Source organism: Embiotoca jacksoni, unplaced genomic scaffold (genome assembly GCF_022577435.1).
Source record: "Embiotoca jacksoni isolate LCO1_2020_lvr unplaced genomic scaffold, fEmbJac1.0.p SCAF_10, whole genome shotgun sequence".
NCBI classification, from domain to species: domain Eukaryota; kingdom Metazoa; phylum Chordata; class Actinopteri; family Embiotocidae; genus Embiotoca; species Embiotoca jacksoni.
In genome coordinates this window covers 15,845,540-15,865,294 of record NW_027185230.1, presented here as the reverse complement: position 1 = coordinate 15,865,294, position 19,755 = coordinate 15,845,540, and the positions used below count along the sequence as shown (strand labels likewise).

At 41.2% G+C, this 19,755-nt stretch overlaps 1 protein-coding gene across 1 annotated transcript in view; it reads right to left on the bottom strand.

The window, feature by feature from the left end:
• Positions 1-2,946: 2,946 nt before the first annotated feature.
• loxhd1a (lipoxygenase homology PLAT domains 1a) overlaps positions 2,947-19,755 on the bottom strand; it is a 29,273-nt gene continuing 12,464 nt past the window's right edge. Inside the window, exons 15-41 of the mRNA XM_069160510.1 lie at positions 18,937-19,013; positions 18,657-18,853; positions 18,363-18,555; positions 18,090-18,250; positions 17,668-18,004; positions 17,373-17,524; positions 16,487-16,620; positions 15,966-16,114; positions 15,745-15,849; positions 15,531-15,656; positions 15,260-15,427; positions 14,988-15,169; positions 14,738-14,854; positions 13,754-13,916; positions 13,315-13,469; positions 12,894-13,103; positions 11,777-11,903; positions 11,454-11,662; positions 11,098-11,283; positions 9,795-9,922; positions 9,577-9,694; positions 7,427-7,604; positions 5,255-5,440; positions 4,862-5,032; positions 4,251-4,389; positions 3,801-3,956; positions 2,947-3,692 (exon numbers count right to left, since the gene is read on the bottom strand). Coding sequence (XP_069016611.1) covers positions 3,212-3,692; positions 3,801-3,956; positions 4,251-4,389; positions 4,862-5,032; positions 5,255-5,440; positions 7,427-7,604; positions 9,577-9,694; positions 9,795-9,922; positions 11,098-11,283; positions 11,454-11,662; positions 11,777-11,903; positions 12,894-13,103; positions 13,315-13,469; positions 13,754-13,916; positions 14,738-14,854; positions 14,988-15,169; positions 15,260-15,427; positions 15,531-15,656; positions 15,745-15,849; positions 15,966-16,114; positions 16,487-16,620; positions 17,373-17,524; positions 17,668-18,004; positions 18,090-18,250; positions 18,363-18,555; positions 18,657-18,853; positions 18,937-19,013 — 4,705 coding nt within the window. The 3' untranslated portion in view covers positions 2,947-3,211. The remainder of the gene's footprint in view (positions 3,693-3,800; positions 3,957-4,250; positions 4,390-4,861; positions 5,033-5,254; positions 5,441-7,426; positions 7,605-9,576; positions 9,695-9,794; positions 9,923-11,097; positions 11,284-11,453; positions 11,663-11,776; positions 11,904-12,893; positions 13,104-13,314; positions 13,470-13,753; positions 13,917-14,737; positions 14,855-14,987; positions 15,170-15,259; positions 15,428-15,530; positions 15,657-15,744; positions 15,850-15,965; positions 16,115-16,486; positions 16,621-17,372; positions 17,525-17,667; positions 18,005-18,089; positions 18,251-18,362; positions 18,556-18,656; positions 18,854-18,936; positions 19,014-19,755) is intronic.

Sequence of the window (19,755 nt, the reverse complement as noted above, 5' to 3'; positions counted from 1 at the left end):
GTGGGGGGGGGGGCGACTGAATCATAATTTATTTATTTAGAAATAACACAAAAACGCTATGAAAAAAAAACTATTACCTCATTTTTGCATTGTTTTAAATGGGAATGCTTTGCATGCAGTTGTACTTTTTGGAACACTAAAAGCAAAAAAACGAACAAAAAGAAAAAAAGGTCCCTGCTGTTTGATCTCCACAAGCTGGCTGTGCGATGTTTACTGTCCAAGGCTGAGCTACTGAGCCCGCTCTCCGTCTCTCTCTCTCTCTCTCTCTCTCTTTATCTCTATGTATCTCTCTCTCTCTCTCTCTTTCTCTCTCTCATGTGGTGCTGTGGATCTTGGTTACATTCCATTCAATGCAATTCTCTCTGATCCCCCATGCTGTGATGTAGTGAACAAACTGCAATGAAGTGAATTGGTTTTAGTTTGTGATCTTTTCTTTTATAGTTTTGCACTCACTTGTTTAAATATGGGAACCCTCTCACTGGCAAAAAAAAAAAAAAAAAAAAAAAAAAAGATGATTTCAACTTTACTGGCTGTTATTTTTTACGCTCAGCTTCTCACAATGCACTATGGGTCTTAACGAAGCATGTTCCTTCGCTTTAACTCTTTGTATCTCTCTTTTGATTCTCATCTCTCTGGTGTTTCTCTTCGGTTGTTTTTTCCAAAATAGTTTGTAGACTTTTAGCATAACAAGTGCCTCGCTTTAGGTGTTAGGAGATATTTCCATATTACTGAAACCATTTAAAAAAAACAACAACAATCAATCAATCAATCCATGAAGCCACCATGCCTTATTGGTTGCATAGTTAAATAAATGAACGGTACATGAAGGAAAGCTAAGACAACAGGTGTCTATAAAAGCCATTATACTCAAAAATTCAAGTAAAACTGTTCAAAATAGTTGCTGGTTTGTAGGATGAAGCATTACAACTGTGGAAATAGTTTTGGCTATAAAGAGGCATGTTTCACTGTGGTCTTTACAAATACTTCGGTAATCTTTCTTTGGTTCATTTCTTGGTTCCTGTTCTTTCATTTGTCTGATTTTACCGTCCGTCCGTCCGTCCGTCCTCTCCGAAATTGTCCTGTGTTTCCTTTCACAGACTAACAGGAAGGCAAGAATCTTAAAGCACAACCTTTTCTAAAAAATGCATGTTTTTCTCAGGTTTCAATATAGTCTCAATGGTTTTAATAGTATATGGTGAAAATATATACAAAGAATATAACAGAATAAAAAAAAAAGTATTAATTTTGTTGCTGCTTGAATCTGAAAAACAAAACTGAAGAGAAAATATCCCAAAAAGTGCCAGTGAAAGGGCTGCCGCCATCCTTGTATGAAAATCTGCTGTTTAGCTGTGACTGCGCAATGTTTTTCAATATAGGATATTTTATCTGAAAATAGAACTATTTATCATTAATATTAAAGCAATAGCGCATTAATGGTGGTGAGTGTGTTGATGAAGAAATGGATGAGCATATTATGGGTAAATGTTAGATTCACATTTGGTGGAATTTTGTACTTTATTTATTATTACTACTACTAATAATGATCGCAAAAGTTGCATTGCTAAACCCAAACTGTTCTGTTTTGTTTTTTAATTTTATTTCATGGCTTGTATATTATCCTTTTATATGTGCTCTTTTTGTAATAAACCTGATAAAATGGAGAAGTACCTGTTTTTGCGTGTTGTGTTTTGGTCTCAGATTTCAAATTGTAAAACTGACACTTGATGTTTTCTTCCATTAGAAACATTTTAGGTGTCTTGTGGATCAATTTCTACATTATTTATCAAATTTGAAAATGTGTACATGTATGTGTATAAAGTCATAGTTTTACTAAACTTTAAAGGAGATTTTTTTTTTGGACCAAAGAACAAGCTGTAAAAATAAAATGAAACAAAACACATAATTTCCTCATAAATTTGCTTTGACAAACAACTCAGCAAACAGTTTTCCAAACAGAGTAACATTAGTATTATATTGCTCCCCATTTAATCCAAGTCCAGTTATATCTCTCTGTTTATCTATTTCAAATCTGTTTCTTAGGTTGACAAATGCTACCAATTGTTTGCTAATTTTGTCTGTCCGTTAGCGTTTGGTGCTGGACAAGCTGCAAGCGGCGTTTAAATCAGAACATCTTCACTAAAACAGCTCCTTCATCCCAGATGTATAACACCTGTCAGGTCACTCGATGAAAGGGTTTCCACTGTAACACTTAACTGCAGCACACAAGTGTTTTTTTCACAGCAATGACACCACCACAGCTTCACTGTAAGATTTGTTTTGCCAAAGTTCAGAGATTATTGATTTCGTGCAGTTTTGCATAAATGCGGTGATGATAATAGTCCAAGATTATGAAAAACGCATCGTTTTTAGTCAAATAACAGCAAACAACATCATAAGTAACATTGCATGAGTTACTAACCGTACATTACGTAAATGAAAAACATTATGAAAAGAATTTACTTACATTACGTCCATGTTGCCTTTGTTTATCGCCGACTCGAACGCTGGTCGTCCGGGTGAAAATCCCATGTTTGTTCTCTCTCCGACCTCCTCCGGCCTCCTCCGTCGTCTGACTTTATTGCTCTTCGTAGTAGGAATCTTAAGCGCGTGTCCTTTTCAGGCCTGAGCGAGGAGAAATGTAGCACTGACACGGCACCTTCTCATGGACTGACGGGTGTATTACACAATTTGGCTTGACTCCGTGTTGCTGGCGAAAGTGAACAAAAGCCATTAAACAAATCATTCATTCAAAACATGCTGCAGAATTAAACACCATTGTTTGATCTTTTGTGGATATAAAAAAAAAAAAAGTCTCATTGGCGCGGTTGTACCATACATTTTTAAAACAATGGTTTGAAGTTTGTATGAACCAACCAGCAAGTCAAACAGGTCGAAAACCGTCATTCTGAGTATCACAAAGGAGTTTAATCTTTTATAAAACCTCCATTATAACAAAACAACAGAGCAAACCATCCCTGACATATGAAATATAAAAAGAATGGCACATTCCTTTTTCCTGACCGAAGAACACGTCGTCACAGTTTTTAATTGCAGGCCAAAGTGTTACATATCTAACCATAATATAATATTAAAAAACTATGAATGTAAAAAAACCAGCTCAGTTCCTGAGATATAAAACTTGCCAGAAGCAGAAACTCTTTGGTGATGACTGGTAAATATGGAGAAGAGTTTTTGGGGAAAAGTGTCATTGTTAGTATTTCGGGTAGAAGACCCTGGCGATCTGCCCGTCGGCCCTCTCGGTGTCGAGCCACTTCCCACAGAGAAAGATGGTGGTGACTCCGTTGGCTGTGTTGGTGACCTCCACGCGGTCGAGCAGCCAGCCGGGGCTGATACCAGAGTTGTCGTGCTCCACTCGAACTTTCTGCAGCTCTCCCATGTCCAGCATTTCCAGCAGGAAACGGTCCGTCTGCTCGCGTTCGAAAAGGTTGCGAAACTTTTGCCGCAGTCGCCGACGGCCTGAATCTCCGTTGGAGCCGTGGATAGTGATGAAAACATTGGCATCTGTTCCCGCTCCCTTCTCATCGCCTGTGATGACGATGATCTCGTATTTGACGGGCACCAGGCTTCGAGCTTTGCTGGCGAAACTCTCGATGGTCTTTGTGCACTCGAAAGTCAAGAAGTCATCCCTCTTGGGAGAGAGAGGGATGGAGGCATTGCAACTAAAGAAGTACCTGAGGTTGATGGAGCAGAGAGGGAAGAACATAGTCTGATGTTCTATCTGGAAATACCGACAAATGGTTTGGGTTTGGTCAAATGGTGCGGTCACTGAGCAGTCGTACCTGTTTCCAAGCTCTCGTTCAGTCACAACAACCTCCTCCACGAGCCAGTAAACTTCCCCCTTTACTTTCTTTCCGTCCTTGGGTGTGTGACCCAGGCAGATACCAGCGATGTCGCCCAGGTTCTTGGAGGAAAACTCAAACCTGTCAACATTTCCCCTAAAACGAGACGACCACAGACATGAGTAGCTATTCTCTTAAATCATCCCACATACTTTAAATTCATGTCACCGTTTCATTTGTTCTGTATTCAGAATGAATTTTCAACAGGACGCTGTAATGTCGTGATAAAGGGATGTCGTGCTGCGTTGGTCTGGGCTTAAGTACTTGGTGCTGGTGGGATTATCATAATAAGTGTAAAAGGAGAACTAGAGGGAGAGAGAGCTCATTTCTTTGAGCTTTTTGTGAAAAGAAGTAGCAGCTGATTGAGTTAATCTTACAACAAGTACCCACCGCAAGAACCGCTTCTTCTTTGAGGAGTTCTCCATTACAAATTCTTTTGATCGGCCTTTCCTCCCCTCAAGTACAATCCAGGCATTTTCTTTGGTTTCAGCCTCCGCCATGTTTACGGTTGTGACACAGACTTCATACTCTTTCAGAGAGAAAACACGAGCACAGTTACAGAAGATTGTCTCAATTGTCCTCAAACAGCAACTACAGAATTTCTACTCAGACTATGAATGCAATCAAATTTAATTTATATGATGCCAAATCACACCATAAGTCATCTCAGGGAATTCCTTTCCAAAAAAAAGTTACAGTATTATAGAGGAGCCCAAAAATTTTACAATTTCCCACATGAGCGCCAGAGGGACAGAAAAACTGCCTTTAAACAGGTAAAAACCTGAAACAGAACCAGGTTTCAGGTTTCATCTGCCTCGACTGGTTGGGAACAAACATGCAGTGCTTCCTAAAAATATTGCCTAAGACAACCATATGTAACGTGAAAAGTATAGGGTCCTAGTACAGACCCCTGTGGAACCCCAAAACTACAAACTGGGGTAATTAGCGTGAAATGGACACTACATTATGCCGTACAGTGAAGTGTTGGATGGGGGCCTTACTGGTTTTCTCGTTGAGGTCCAAGTAGTCATTGTTAGCACAGGCCAGCTCCCTGATTATCTGTCCATCATCGTCGTTCTTGGCAAGCCAGCGGTCGCAGGGGAAACGAAAGGTTTTGTCCATAATCTCATCCTTCACATCAATGTACTCCAGGTGCCATCCTGGAGCGGGACCTGGGTATAATGAGATAAGGACGCAAAAAGAAAAACAGACAGCAAGTGAAAGTGTTGCAGGAGTCTTTCTTCAGTTTCCAGTGCTGTTGGACAGCAGCTCCATTGAGCCACTAACTGATGACTCAAACATCTGTGATGTTAGACGAACAGATCGGTCACCAGATTTATCTAAAGTTGTGTGATCTTCAAAAATGACAGGTACAGTTTATCTGAGCGTCTGACCTGAGTTGTCGTGCCAGACTCGTACTTTGGAGAGCTCTCCCAGGCTGAGGATATCAGAGAAGCGAAATGTGTCCACCTGCTTGCGTTCAAACTTGTTGGACTTGTTGCACTCTTTCAGCGCCAGCGTTCCCGTGTCGCCATTCTCTCCGAAGATGATGATCCACACGTTGGCATCGGTGCCTGCCACTGAGGAGACACAAGAAAGTCGCACTTTTAGAAAAATTTAACAAAGACTGTTGGAACGATGAGCTTGGCATTAATCTATTGTGCTCAAAATCTACATTAGTACCATGAAATCAATTATTATGAAATGATTTAGCATCACATCAGCTAATTGTAATTATATTTTAGGCATTATTCTAGCTGAAAAGCATAAAATGCCGTTTTAAATTGTGCTGATTAAAACGTTTGTTTTTTTTACTTCGTTGTATATCTAAACTGCATTTCAACATTTGTAGAGAGTTGTTGAGTGTCCAGTAAATACTGAGATTGCAAAGCCACACAACAGCCAACCACAGTGAGGAGCAGAGAGTTGAGGTCTCAGACTGCACATCTATAATCCCCCTGGGCTTTATTATTTCATTACAGTTGGTTAGATAGAGTGAATGTATGTGAACACAAACCTCACTCCATCTGCAGCATGTTTTCAGTGTCCTCCTTTACCATTTCTATTCTTACAGTTCGCAATAAAGCTGATATTTTAATAAGAAATTACAACATGAAAGTTACTTTTAAAATTTTTATGTCGCCGTTACCTTTGAATGATTTCTTTTCTTTTCACAAACCTTCATATATACTCATGTACATACTTGATTTCCACACTGATCACGCATCACCTTATACGATCTGGAAGGAGACCATTACTTAATTCACAGCATCGCCTATTTAATGTGGTTTACGTACCTGTGTGTGTGTGTGTGTGTGTGTGTGTGTGTGTGTGTGTGTGTGTGTGTGCTCATTATTCCTCCCAGAGCCTCGGCGGTGGTGCAGGACTACATCTTAGCTCTCAGTAAGTGCCAGGAGCAGAGAGCAGCCTTTGAAGTCGGCTCAGACTTCTCGCCACGCTATCGTATTGATCAGCAGCACAACTGAGCTATAGAAAATAGCGCATGAAGAAAAGATGGCGCAGGGGTGTGGAGGGCTTGTTCTGAAGAGGATTTCTTTCATTACCACGTGGGAGTCACACATAAATTATTCTACCATCTCCTGGAAAACACAAACCTCTGCACAAGGAGAGGTCGAGCCAGGATCCCTGAAACTTGAAAATCTAACTCAGCCTTGAGCTTCAGATAATGACTGAAAGCATGGGATGACATGCAGTAATTGGTCAATTAGAGACTTGCACTGATCAGACGGTTCCTCAGTATGACGCCATCTGCAGGGGCACCCTGTTGAATGTGGTCTGAAAACAAACAGCTAAGAGAGATGATGTGACCAAGGACGCACTCGACAGATCTCTGTTGACCACGGAGTCCTTCAGGACACCCCGCTGTAGGAGCTGCAGGATGTTACTGATGAAAGCATCCCTGGACGTGACCTGACGCTGACCCAGAGATGAGAGGCTGGCTGGAAGGATGGAGAACGCTTGAATGCCTGATGAGGAGACCTGAAATGCCCTCATCTGTTTACCGCCTTTGAATCTTTCAGTTCCTTTACCTCCGGTCTGATCCAAATGTTTACATAAAAGTTGTTTTCCTAACATCAGTCCTCAACATTTCACTCATTAATAGATTTCATAATGAGCCCTTCAGATCAGTGTCGACTCTGACTAGAGAAATTTGAGGGTTTTGAAGATGATAAATAAGATTGGAAAATGGAAAAACACATTTCTGCAACACAAAAACTTGTTTCTAATATTAGTGTTTTGCTTGTGAATTACTGGAAAATGTTGTATCTTCACGCCCCTAAAAAGTGTTCACATAAAACAAGTAGATTCTTCGGATGAAGTGGCCACAACAAACTGAACTTTTAAAGACTCTCAACCCAAAATGGTCAGAAACCAGGTGCTTAAATAATATGTTGAAAATATAAACTGAGTATAAGAATACATAAAACATATCCAGATAACTTACACATATATTTTTTGCCATATATTCATAGGGAAAGTTAAAGAAAATACATAAAAGCTTTTGCTCTGACTGCAGCAGCAGCCTGCATGTGTCCAGGACTCACCTGCGATATCGCTGGTCTTCACCTGGATGATGTAGGTGGTGAGCTCTACCATCAGCTCCTCGTCCACCACAGCGGCCATCTCGCAGATCATGGTCCTCTTTGGTCCGCGTGTCCTGGACAACCACTCTTCATAGGTGAACACGGACACCTCCTCTGTAGTCAGGTTACGCGTGATCACCTGCACGCACACAGTTCTTTTTTTTTAAATCAAATTTCATATTAAACTTCATTAAAACCTCATTCAGAAACCTCACTGATTTTGTGAACACCTGCCAGTTAAAGCCCCCAAAATTCCCTTTTTGCACATATTATAATGAAGTTATAATTAAAAGTCTGGCACCTGCTCTGACTTAGATTTGATGATGTAGAATAGAAAAATAAAAAGTACAATGAAGCTGATGGGATCACCACAGTTATTAAAATCTAGCTGGCGGGGGGTAGATGAAATTCTGCACCAAACATCATCACAATGTGTTCAATTACTGACATATTTCACTCATAAATGACCTGCTGATTGAAGAAAGGTCAGTGGATCATCAGCATCAACAGTAATCATCCTCTGGATTCATCACGGATTTGCTCACATAAAAATGCACTATTAACTGTGAATAAATACTTATTTTCATATATCTATAAAGTGTTACATTTGATTCCCTGTTTTGAAAGTTTTATCTTATATTCTACATTTTATATGACCAGTGCTCTTATTGCCAAGTTGACGTGTTTTTCCATTATATTGTTGACCCTGTGTTAACCTACATATGAATAATCACAAACTGAATGAGTCGGTTCAAACTTTCGTGGCAGTATATTCCATAGTTGTTGACATATTTCAGCTGGATCAAAGTGGTGGAGCAACCAGCTGACTGACATCCGTAAGCGATCTCCTCGAAGTGTATCAATAAGTGTTGTGTCATTACGCATGGATAACTCTTTTTTTTCGGGTATGTACACACATGCTGCCTCCCTGAAGGCATCCGGTCACCAGTCCCGGGAAATATTTCTTTGTCTGACACAGACTCGGCTCAGGCAGCCACGCTCGCTTTAGCTCTCCATTCTGCATATTTATTTGTGCAGATTACTATGCTGGCAGTCGGCCCAGTGCACTGTTGTGCCCATTTCAATAAACAGACCCAGCAATCCATAAAGGCAGCACATCTGCTTGTGATGCTGAACACACAAGGCTCTGTGCAGGGTCAAGTCAAGGAGATGTTCACAGTCGCTGAGTCCCAGGCACGGACGGACAGGGCTCACTACTGTTCCTGACAGCCGCAGCGCCTATACCAGACAAGACAGGATATTTGCATAGGAAATGTGTTCTGTTTCATCAAAGCTCCGGGCCGGAGATTTCAGATTAAATTTGGAGGTGGGCAGTGATGTTGTCCTCTCGGGGTCAACAGAAAACCATTTTCAGTCTGGTGTATTAATGAAGTCAAGGATATTATAGGAGCACACAGAAAATATCAAATATTCAAAGCAGGTTTTCTCCCTGCCAAATACAGAAACACAGTGCTCATACCTAGCCTGCTTGAGGGTGTGTGTGTGTGTGTGTGTGTGTGTGTGTGTGTGTGTGTGTGTGTGTGTGTGTGTGTGTGTGATGCAAGTAACAACAGCATGGTGAGTAAAATGGGTCAATATACTCATTCCAGGGGTCCCGGGCCCTGCTGTGTGTGTGTGTGTCTTTGTGGAGAGTGAATCATTGATCATTCTCCTGGAGGGAGGGACAGATGTGTGCGTGTGCGTGTGTGTGTGTGTGTGTGTGTGTGTGTGTGTGTGTGTGTGTGTGTGTGTGTGTGTGTGTGTGTGTGTGTTTGGGGTTGTGATATAATAGGTTGAATGATCCTGTGACCTACAGCATGCAGAGTCGGGATAAAAACACAAACCCGCGACTGCTTTGTATTATTGATTTTGGAAAAAGCTAGCAATTACTGTTCTGCTTTTTATGCTCCTAGTTTAATGTTTAATGGATGAGACCTGTTCTTTCTTCTTTATAACCAATTAGTGCTTAAAAAGAATTACGACATCCTGGGCAAAAAAACAGTTGATTCTAAAAAGCTAAATCTGCTCAACACCGTCATCCTTTTCCATCTTCAACATGTGCACATCTCCAGAACGCCTATGTGTCTTGGTGCTCGTGTTGGTTAGCTGACCTTGTCGAGAAACCAGTCGGGTCGGCTGCCGGAGCCATCAATACGGAGCCTCATTTTCCTCAGTGGGGCGATGTCATCGATCTCCATGTTGAAGGTGTCTTCCTGACCACGCTCAAACCTGTAGTCCAAAAAACAAAGAATTGATAATCTGCAGTATGATTAAATTCTCTTTATTTTATATAGAAGTGTGAGAATTGAAAAAGTCCATGTTGGGCTACCTGTCCTCGTTCTTCTGCAGCAGCATCTCCTCAGTGCTGCCGTTGGCCCCGAACACAGACATGAAGATCTGAGTGTCTGTTCCTGCATTCTGCACATCTCCCGTCACCACCGTCACCTCGTAAATAACCTGACACCAAAAGATGCGACATTTTACTTATTATATTTTACTGTCACAAACATCTCTCACAAGCAGAAAATATCACACAGCTAATAAATAACTACTCATTTAGTAGTTAAAAGCTTGATATTGATGCTATAAACATCCAGAGTATGAAAGTGATTGTATTTGGAAAGCATGTTTTATGGTGATACAGTTAAAACACAGGCAGAATTTTAGGAGGGACAATTCAAAAGAGGCCAAAGGCGGAAATCAATAAGATTGTAATGCAGTAATTTTTATGGTGATGATAGAAATAGATACCAGGCTAGCTTTAGATAGATACTCATACTTACTTTAAATGTTATTATACCTAACTAGAGAACTACACACAATTATAAACACAATCCGATCTTGGAGGTGCAACAAAAAAGTTCTGAGACTGTTTCCTGATGCTCTCGAACAGAGCGCAGCACGGTGAAATCGCAAATGTGCATCTACTAGTGGTCACAAAAACACATGTAACACATTGGTTCTGATGTCGATCACGCAACGTAACTGAGTAATTACTCATGAAGGTTACTGCTTCCTCCTTCTCAGTGCACGTCACTGTGCTCCTCAACACGGACAGTCTCTGAACTGTTGGATCACACCTCATAATGGTGTCAAAACATGATGCCCAAGGAAAATGTTATTGTCATGAAATAATCACCAATTCCCTAATGAGGTAATTTACAAATAAATCTACCTTGAATGAATAAACTTTTATCCTCATCAGTAATGTGGAAAAATGTGGCTTTTAATTTAATTTTTAATTTTAAATCAAATGTCGTAGCACGGTAATGTATGAAGATCTTCACATATTTTCTCAGTTTCAGACACGTTTCCATCATAAAACTGCCTGAATCTTTGTATTGGGAGATTTACCTTTCAAAGGTATTGATTGAAAATTAAACTTTATTCATGTTTAATCATGATTTTGAAGGATTGAAGTTAAACATCCAATCTATTGTTACTGTATGGTGGTTTTTATTCAAGTACACAATTTTTCTTACAGTAAATTGTTTCACTGGCTGCCAAGTTCACTGGCAGTGTGATAGAAACTGAATCGTTATCATCAGTCAGTCGTGGTTATATTCTCTAATTGGGATGCATGTTGTCTGCCATATGGCTGTGCTTGTGTCAGTTTGTCCACATTTAAATACCTTCTGGGAGATAGAAATGGCCTCTGCATCCAGCACGTTGAACACTCGAGCAGTCAACCCATCTCCTCGATCTTTGGCCAGCCAGCACTTGCAAGCAAAAATATATTTGACCCCTTTGGTTGGCACAGCAACAGACAGCTCATCAACCAGCCAGCAGCTCTCCGGAGTGGCCCCATCATGGCCGAGCTGCAGGGAGGCAGAGAAACAATCACTTCAAGCAACGTGGGTGTATTTTTCTGCTTGTGTGTGTGTGTGTGTGTGTGTGTGTGTGTGTGTGTGTGTGTGTGTGTGTGTGTGTGTGTGTGTGTGTGTGCACGATCCTCTCTGAAACTCTAAAAGCTTCACCCCTCACTCACCTCAACCTTTTTGATCTCCCCTACGTCTGAACCGTGAGACTCAAAGTTCTCCAAAGAGCCGGCCTCAAAGCCCTTCCTCCCGTCCGGCAGGTCCAGCCACAGCCTCTCTGTCTGGATGTGATCGGCCCCGACGATGATCACGTAAGCCCTGCTGGTGGTGCTCGCATCCCGCTCCAGTCCAGTACAGATGGTAATGTGGAAGGGTATGTCTGCACAGGGAGAGCACAGCAGTTATTCACTCATCTGAGCATGTGATTATGCAATTAATAAACATTCAGAGAGCAGCAGATGAATCAGGCTGAAGACTCTTCGGTTTTTCTTACTCGGGAGCTCGATTTCTTCCTCCTTCTTCTTCTTGTTCTTTTTGTTCATGTTACTGTCAACGCTCTTCACTGTCAGGGCCGAGTTCTTCTTCTTACTGTTTAGACCCTCTCTAACTCCTTCAAAACCCTGAAAAAACACAACACACGCTTAGTGATTCAGACAAACACACCAAGGACTCTAATTTAACAATAGAGGCTCTAATGATCTGGAGTGTACGGTGCAAGTGCATTTAGGGAGTTTAAAGTGAGGTGCATTGTTAAAAAGGGCGGTAATTAGTCTCTTAATTAATCACAAGTGTAACATAAAATAAACCAATCATGCCATTTCCATTTCCTTTTAAAAGCCAGATCCGCTTGCACCTCAGCTGACTGCTATTATAACAGTGAGTCATAGACTTTATTTCAGTATGGAGAGACTGAACAGTTATTGTATGGATTGCCATGACATTTGCAGCAGATAATCATGTTCCTCTGTCACAAGGACCGATACAGGAGATCATTCCTGCCCACTGCAATAAGACTATACAATTTATCACCTCTGGCCAAATCAATGACCCAACAATAACACCGTTGGTTGTTTGTTTTCTTGTTTGTTTTCTTGTTGGTTTAAATCCTTGCACTATTGTGTAGTTAGTTTAATTTAATATTATTCTATTTTATTGTGTATATTGTGCATTTTTATATTTAATATTTTTTACTCTGTTGTTTTATTGCTTTTCCTGTATCTATAATGCTGCTGTAGCGAAGACATTTCTCCTTGTGGGATTAATAAAGTAACTATCTATCTATCTATCTATCTATCTATCTATCTATCTATCTATCTATCTATCTATCTATCTATCTATCTATCTATCTATCTATCTATCTATCTATCTAAATTATAGCATATTGAACTACGAGAGTAAACGTTATACCTTCTATACATCAGCGTGTTAGTATTGTCATTGTTTGTTAGCATGCGGATGTTAGCATTTAGCTCAAAGCATCACTGTGCTTGTGAAAAACTTCAGTGTTTAAATATCTTTTATCATACAATATGATATCTTTCACACAATTTGTATATATGATTTCAAGGCGTTCCCCTTCACATTAACACTGTTTAGGCCTTTCATGTTACCTTGACATAGAAAACTCTCTCAATGCGCCTGTCCTCCCTCTTCCTGGAGAGCCAGCGTTCACATAAGAAGAGGAAGACCTCCTCTGTGTCAACGTCCAGCACCTCCACCTGGTCCAGGTACCAGTCGGCGCTCACCATACTGTTATCATGGCAGATTTTGATCTTGAAAACTTGACCAAGGTCGACTGACTCGATAGTGAACTTGTCCACCTGGGAAAAATAAACATTGATTGTGCTTTTATGTACTTTTTTTTTATATTTGATGCAGTTTAAAAAAAAAGAAAGACAAAAATATCTATTCTGTAGGGATACTTTATCTGTGTTCACCTTTTGAGATATTACAAATAATATAGGAGCCAAGAGTGAAAAATACAGATTAAAAGAAGTAAAAAAAACCTAAAAAAAACTTATGATTTCTTACAGATCCTCTCTCAAACTTGTTGCTGTTTGTCTCCGACTTGCTCAGCTTCCTCTGCCCGGTGTCCCCCAGGTCTCCGTAAATGGTGAAGAAGACGTTGGCGTCGGTGCCGGCTCCGTACACGTCACCTGTCATCACTGACACTTTGTATGTGTGAACTGTATCGGGAACGATGATCACAGACAGGCACTCAGGGGATCGGTTTGAGGGAATTTGCCGTCAGAAAATAGAGTGAAAAGAAAGCAATTTTCCAACTCTGTTTGATGCTGCTGTCATAACAGAGACTCATTCAGGGATATAAAGGACCCGGAGGGCAAATTTAATCTAGTTTCTGAACTGATGCTCAGAAAAGCAGAAGAAAAAGGCAGGACACAACAAGGAGACAAATCCTGCAGATGTTTCTGGATGTTTATGTTTGTGTGTAATAATGCAGTCAACATACTCTCCAGGGCATCTTCCACCTCCACTTCAGTCACTTTCAGGTTTCCATCTCGTGAAAGTTTCTCAGTGATGATGTCAGAGGGCACCAACTCTCTCACTGTTTCTCCATCTTCCTCCGACTTGGCGAGCCAGCCCTCGCAGGGAAAGATGACAGTCTCTGAACCCTGCAGAAAGAGAGGGAGACAGAGATGGTGGCACAGGAGCAATACCTACGAGTTCATGTGAGTATCAGTAAACAGCACGACTCAATATGCGAGATCTAAAATGAAACCAGTCTTTAAGCATCTACCTATGAAGGGAACATCTCCATCTGCTGACCAAAAACAAGAGGTGTTCTGTCACCAGAGGATGTGAATGAGAAGATGGTGGTAAAGACAAATGTACGTTCTCTGCATCAAAAATAGAAATCTTTAAGCCATAAAGCATGGCTTAAAGATTTTGATGTATGTAGAAGAACTGAGACCCACATCAATGATCATGTCTGTGAGGTTTCTGACATCAGCCGATGTTTATACTACAGTGCAGTTAATCATCTTTCCAGTGGTTACATTTAGCTTTTTACATTTATTTAAGGAAAATGTACAAGTTAAGTACAATTTTGAGGTACTTTACATGACTATTTAATTTAATTTAGATTTTTATACTTTTACCTTAATGTGGTTTAGGGACAAATATTGTACCTATCTTTTGATATATTTTATTATGTCTATTTGACAATTTTAGTTACTTTAAAGCTTAAGATTTTACATACAAAACATATCCTTATAAAAAAAAGATGCATTGTGATTGATTAAAGTACCCAAAATATAAAAAGAAATTCAAGTTTACTCCACTTCAGTACAACTTTACTTCCTTGCCTGAAGCATCAGTAATAATAATCCACCAATATGACACTATAATACCCAGGGGGGGGGGGGCATTTTTCCAGATCTTTTATTGAAGTAAAAGATCCTCCACCACTGCGTCTGTCCTCCGCAGACAGTACCTTTCCCTTCCTGAGCAGACGTCTGATCTCCACTCTGTCCAGATGCCAGCCTGGGTTGACCCCACGATTGTCATGGCCGATACGAATCTTCTCGATTACATCCCCCACATCTTCCAGCTGCACAGAAAGCAGATTTAACAACGTATACTGTATTACATTGACTAATATAAATACATAAATACACTCATAATCTTGCTTTTCTGGTCGCTAAATAAAGCTATTTATTTATGACTTCCCTTTGTTATTGTACCTCAACAATAAACATGTCCTCAGCTCCTCTCTCAAAATACATCAACCTCTCCCTCTTGTTGACACACAGAGACTTCTGCTGTGTGCACACTGCATCTCTCCCGTACAGGACGATGAAGACATCTGCATCCGTGCCGGCTGCAAACACGTCACTCGTGAAGGTTTTAATCTCATAAGGAACAACTGTCAAATAAAAACAAAAAACAATTAAGATGACAAATATCTTTATTATTAGTGTGATGTAACGCATGTTGCAACAACTCTGCGATTTACATGGTGTGTAAAACTCTGTCTGAAGAGCATTGGGGAAAAGGTCCCTGACGATGGCCCCATCGTCCTCCCCTCTGTCCAACCAACGTCCGCAGGGGAAGCGAAGTTTCTGTCCCAGAGACTGGGCGTCGATCTCCACCCAGTCGAGGAACCATCCTGCCGATCCTCCTCCTTAAACATCGACACAAAATGATTGTAATCACATATGTCGATGCGATCTGAGTATTTATGCATTATTTCCTGCATAGACAGGCGGTTTGTCTTATTGTACCACGGTTGTCATGTCCGACGCGCAGCTTTTTCAGGGATCCGATGTCCACAGCTTCCACGGTAAACTCATCGATCATACCCTGCTCAAACTTGTTCTTGTGAGTCTTTGAAGCCTTCAGGTTAATTATCCCTGTAGATTCCCACAACACAACATTTTTTAATAAATTAAATACACGTGCACACAAACATAACGCAGCATAACAGTCCGAGGTACTTACCCGTATCATCCTTGGTGCCGAACAGCATCATAAAGACGTTGGCGTCTGTCCCTGCGTACTTCTTGTCACCAGTTTTTAGCCTGATTGTGTACGTTGTTGACATGGCTGCAACAAAAAGAACAAGTTTTTTTCCTGATGGTTGTCCTTATTGATTTTTTTTTTTAATAAAAAGCCCATGGTCAAGTTTGTACTTCTCAGGGCAGCCATAATGCTGCTCTCACCTTTCTGCTCCAGACCAAGAGTAGCTTCAGAGTCTTCTTCATCATCATCGCCCTTCTTCATGAAGGCCTCGTCCACAGGAACCAGCTCCCTGGCAAGCTGCCCATCATCCTCATCAACAGCAAGCCAGCGTTTACAAGGAAAAAAGTACCTACAACACAATATTTACCATATGATCGCTGTGTACAGCATAAACAAGGGGTACTAACATAGTCCCTGCTGAGGATTGTAAAATGTTCTTGTTTCAAAAACTACTGTAAGGAAACAGACATCTCTTTTTAAATTGATCCCATTTCACACCACACAGTGGAGCTCTACAAGCATTTTATGTGCAAAGATACTGTCGGCTATGGAGGATGATGATGTATTGTGAAACGGAGTTCACTAATTTGGTGTCTGGAATGTTTTTATCAATTAAATAAATGACAGAAAAACATTTTTTGTGTTTAATCTGTAAAATTCTACAAGGACATAGTATGTTAAAATGCTGATGGATGACTGCTTTAACATCTCCAAGACTTACGTGGTGTCATCTTTGTTGTCCACAATCTCCACTCTGTCCAAAAACCAGCCGGCACTCGCCTCGCTGTTGTCGTGTCTGATCCTCAGCTTCTTCAGGACGCCGAGGTCGACTGCCGTCACATTGAAAATGTCCTCCTGTGTTCACGCACACCAACAGACCGGTGACAAAAGGTCAAGAAATGTCACAGGTTAGCAGTCCATGAGAACCTCATTACTTATTTATCGGATCTTTATTTAACCTGCAAGGCTCCTGAGATTCAACATGTGTTTGACAAGAGACTTACTGTAGCCTGGGAAACGGTATCAGTGATAACAATCTCGACAATGTAAGCAGATTAAACACGTAAATCTACAATACATTCAGAAAACTTAATGAATGAAGCCTCCGCAGAAAACTGGAGGCAACAACATTTAAGAGTCTTGGAGAGAAGATACAACGGGGCCTGAAGTTTAATTAGACTCAGTAAAGCTCCAAAAGCACATTATAGCTTGTTTGTTTAATCCATAATCAAAAAAAAAGTGAGTAACTGTCTTAACAGGGAAACATTTCTTGCTATGGTGTCTTCCTGGAGTCATGTTGTCATGGAGACTCCACATAAAACCACAAGTTGTAATTTTTATACTTTGGTTTTTGTTTGGATTAAACAAACAAAATATAACATGGTAATCAGCGAGCTTTAGTTGTGCCGATGGGCGCATTTGAACCTTTGGACAGAGCCAGGCTGGCGGTTTCTCCTATTTACAGAGTGTTTGCAAAGCTGAGCTAACAGTCTTCAGGGTTATCAATCTTTTCTGAAAGTGTGGATTTCCTAAAATGCGAAACTACTCCTTTAATGCAGAAAAGTTTATATCAACACAAATTAGCACATTCAGCAAACTAAATGTACCTGGCCTTTCTCAAATTTGTTGAGGTTGTTGGACTTCCTGAGCCGTCGTTCCCCCGTGTCGCCAATCTCTCCGTAGATGTTGATGTACACGTTGGAATCGGTCCCCGCCCCCCACATCGTCCCAGTGAACACATGAACCTCATACGAGTTCACTGACGGGAAAGCGCAGTAACACACCAGTGACAGTATATGATGGCATTTGTCTGATTTAACATTGATTCAGAATGTCACAATGAAAACAGCGTTGAGCAGCAGATATCAGAGGCTTTAACTCGTTACACTCATCTCTACTTACACTCCAGGTCTTCGTTGTCCTCAGTCAGTAACTCAACCACGATCTCCCCGTCCTCCTCATCCCTCGCCAGCCAGCGGTTACATGGAAAAGTAAATGTCTCCACCACTTCCTGCAGCTGCTCTACCATCTCCACCTCCTCCTCTTCCTCTTTCTTCTTCTTTTTCTTATCCTTCTTCTTGTCTTTTTTGGCCGGCTCCTCCCGCTTCACCTCGACCTGCACCATAGCCATCGTCAGTCGCCTGATGTCCACCGTCTCCAGGAACCAGCCGTCTCCGACGCCCTTCCCGTCATGGTAGATACGGATCTTATAGATCTTGCCGACATCCAGACCTTCAATCTGGTGTAGGGAAGAAAGAGTAGTATAAAAACCAGTAACCTTAATCTCCCACAGATGTTGACATAAGACAGGACAGAATACAGACCTTGAAGATCTCAGTGGTGCCACGTTCAAAATTGTTGGAGCGACTTTTCAGAGTGATGACTTCAGTTTTTCCTTCATCTCCGTAGATCTGACAGAAGACATTAGCGTTGGTTCCACCTGCACGCACGTCACCTGTGACCACTGTTACTTCATAGTTGATCACTGTTAAAGAGAAGGTGTGACGGCATCATGGCAAAAGGAAAGAAAAATATACTTCGACTGTGTGTGTAAAATTATGAATTCTGCTTTTGCTTCTCATGTTTTTCTCATTTACTTTGTTCGATTTCCAAGATCTCGCTGGGATAGATCTCCACCTCCACCTTTCCATCAGCCTCATCTTTACAGAGCCAGCGGTCGCTCGGGAACATGTACTGCATCCCATGAACCGGCACAGAGATCTGCACGCTGTCCAGAAACCATCCGGCCCGGAGGCCCTCGTTGGTGTGACCGATCAGGAAACGGTTGATCTGCAAGTACAGAGTGAACCGGTAAAATACAAGTTAGGAAACACACATACGTGTCTGAAAATCTGCTCCCTGTGATGTATGCACACGTCTAAAGAACCTGCCTGTCCGATGTCAAAGGTTTCAATGGTAAAGATGTCCGTGCGTGCAGTCTCAAAGTAGTTCCTGAGGTCGTTGTCAGAGACGGCCAGGATCATCTTGTTCGTGTCCCCCTTCTCTCCGTACAGCTTTACAAACACCCTGGAGTCAGAGCTGGCCCCGCTCACACTGCCCGTCTTGATAGCTATGTGGTAGCCGACGTCTTGGGAGGAATGAAATAAGTTGTTTTAATGAAATGTTGGTCTGTATGAAATTCTGGGTAAAAAATGCTCTTTGTGCACTCACTGAAGAGAGACAGGCCATCTCCTGCCGGAACTAACTCACGGACTATCTGTCCATCATCCTCATTACGGTCCAGCCACCTGAATAAAAACACAATAAAACTGATGGAATTCTAGTGCAGTACAGATAAAATGAGTTGGACCCTCCCACCCCTTAAAGCGCCCTGAAAATAGAGTTATGTGTTAAGAAGATTAAATGTTTATTTATAGCTTTGCGATGAGGATTGTGGCCTGAGATTGACAGAATCTCTCGTATTCAAGACTCCATTCTGGTACAAAGGATGAACGAAAAAAAATTGTTCAGTTTATACAAATCAACAAAAAGACTCAGAAAGAAAGGAAATAAGAAATGACAATTACATGTGCCAGGTTGTAGTTTTCATCTAAACACAAAAGCAACAAGGTAACTGCCTGCTCTACACTGTTTCAGCATTGGAAGCTACCAAACCTTTCCTTATCAAAAAGACAGGTAGACAGGAAGAGCCTGTTTCCAGAAGTAACACGGCACTTCAGCCCTGCGGTTTGGCTCCAGTTACACAAGGAGAGAGCTGGCTGGTCGATCGCATCCATTTAGTGTCCATTTGTAATGGCAAACTCATCCATCAGCTGCCTAACTACTTAAGCACATGCCACTGGAGAACTAGTGAATGTGTGCAAGGCCAATTTACATCACTTAAGAGGGTTTTAGAGCTGTTGGGTCAATTTTGTCCATCTGGCTTGTTGTTGGGTGAGTTTCAGATTTCTGTACATGAAACATACAGCGTAAAACAGTTCGTCCTGTAAAGGGATCATTCAACATTTTGGAAACACGCTTAATTCTATC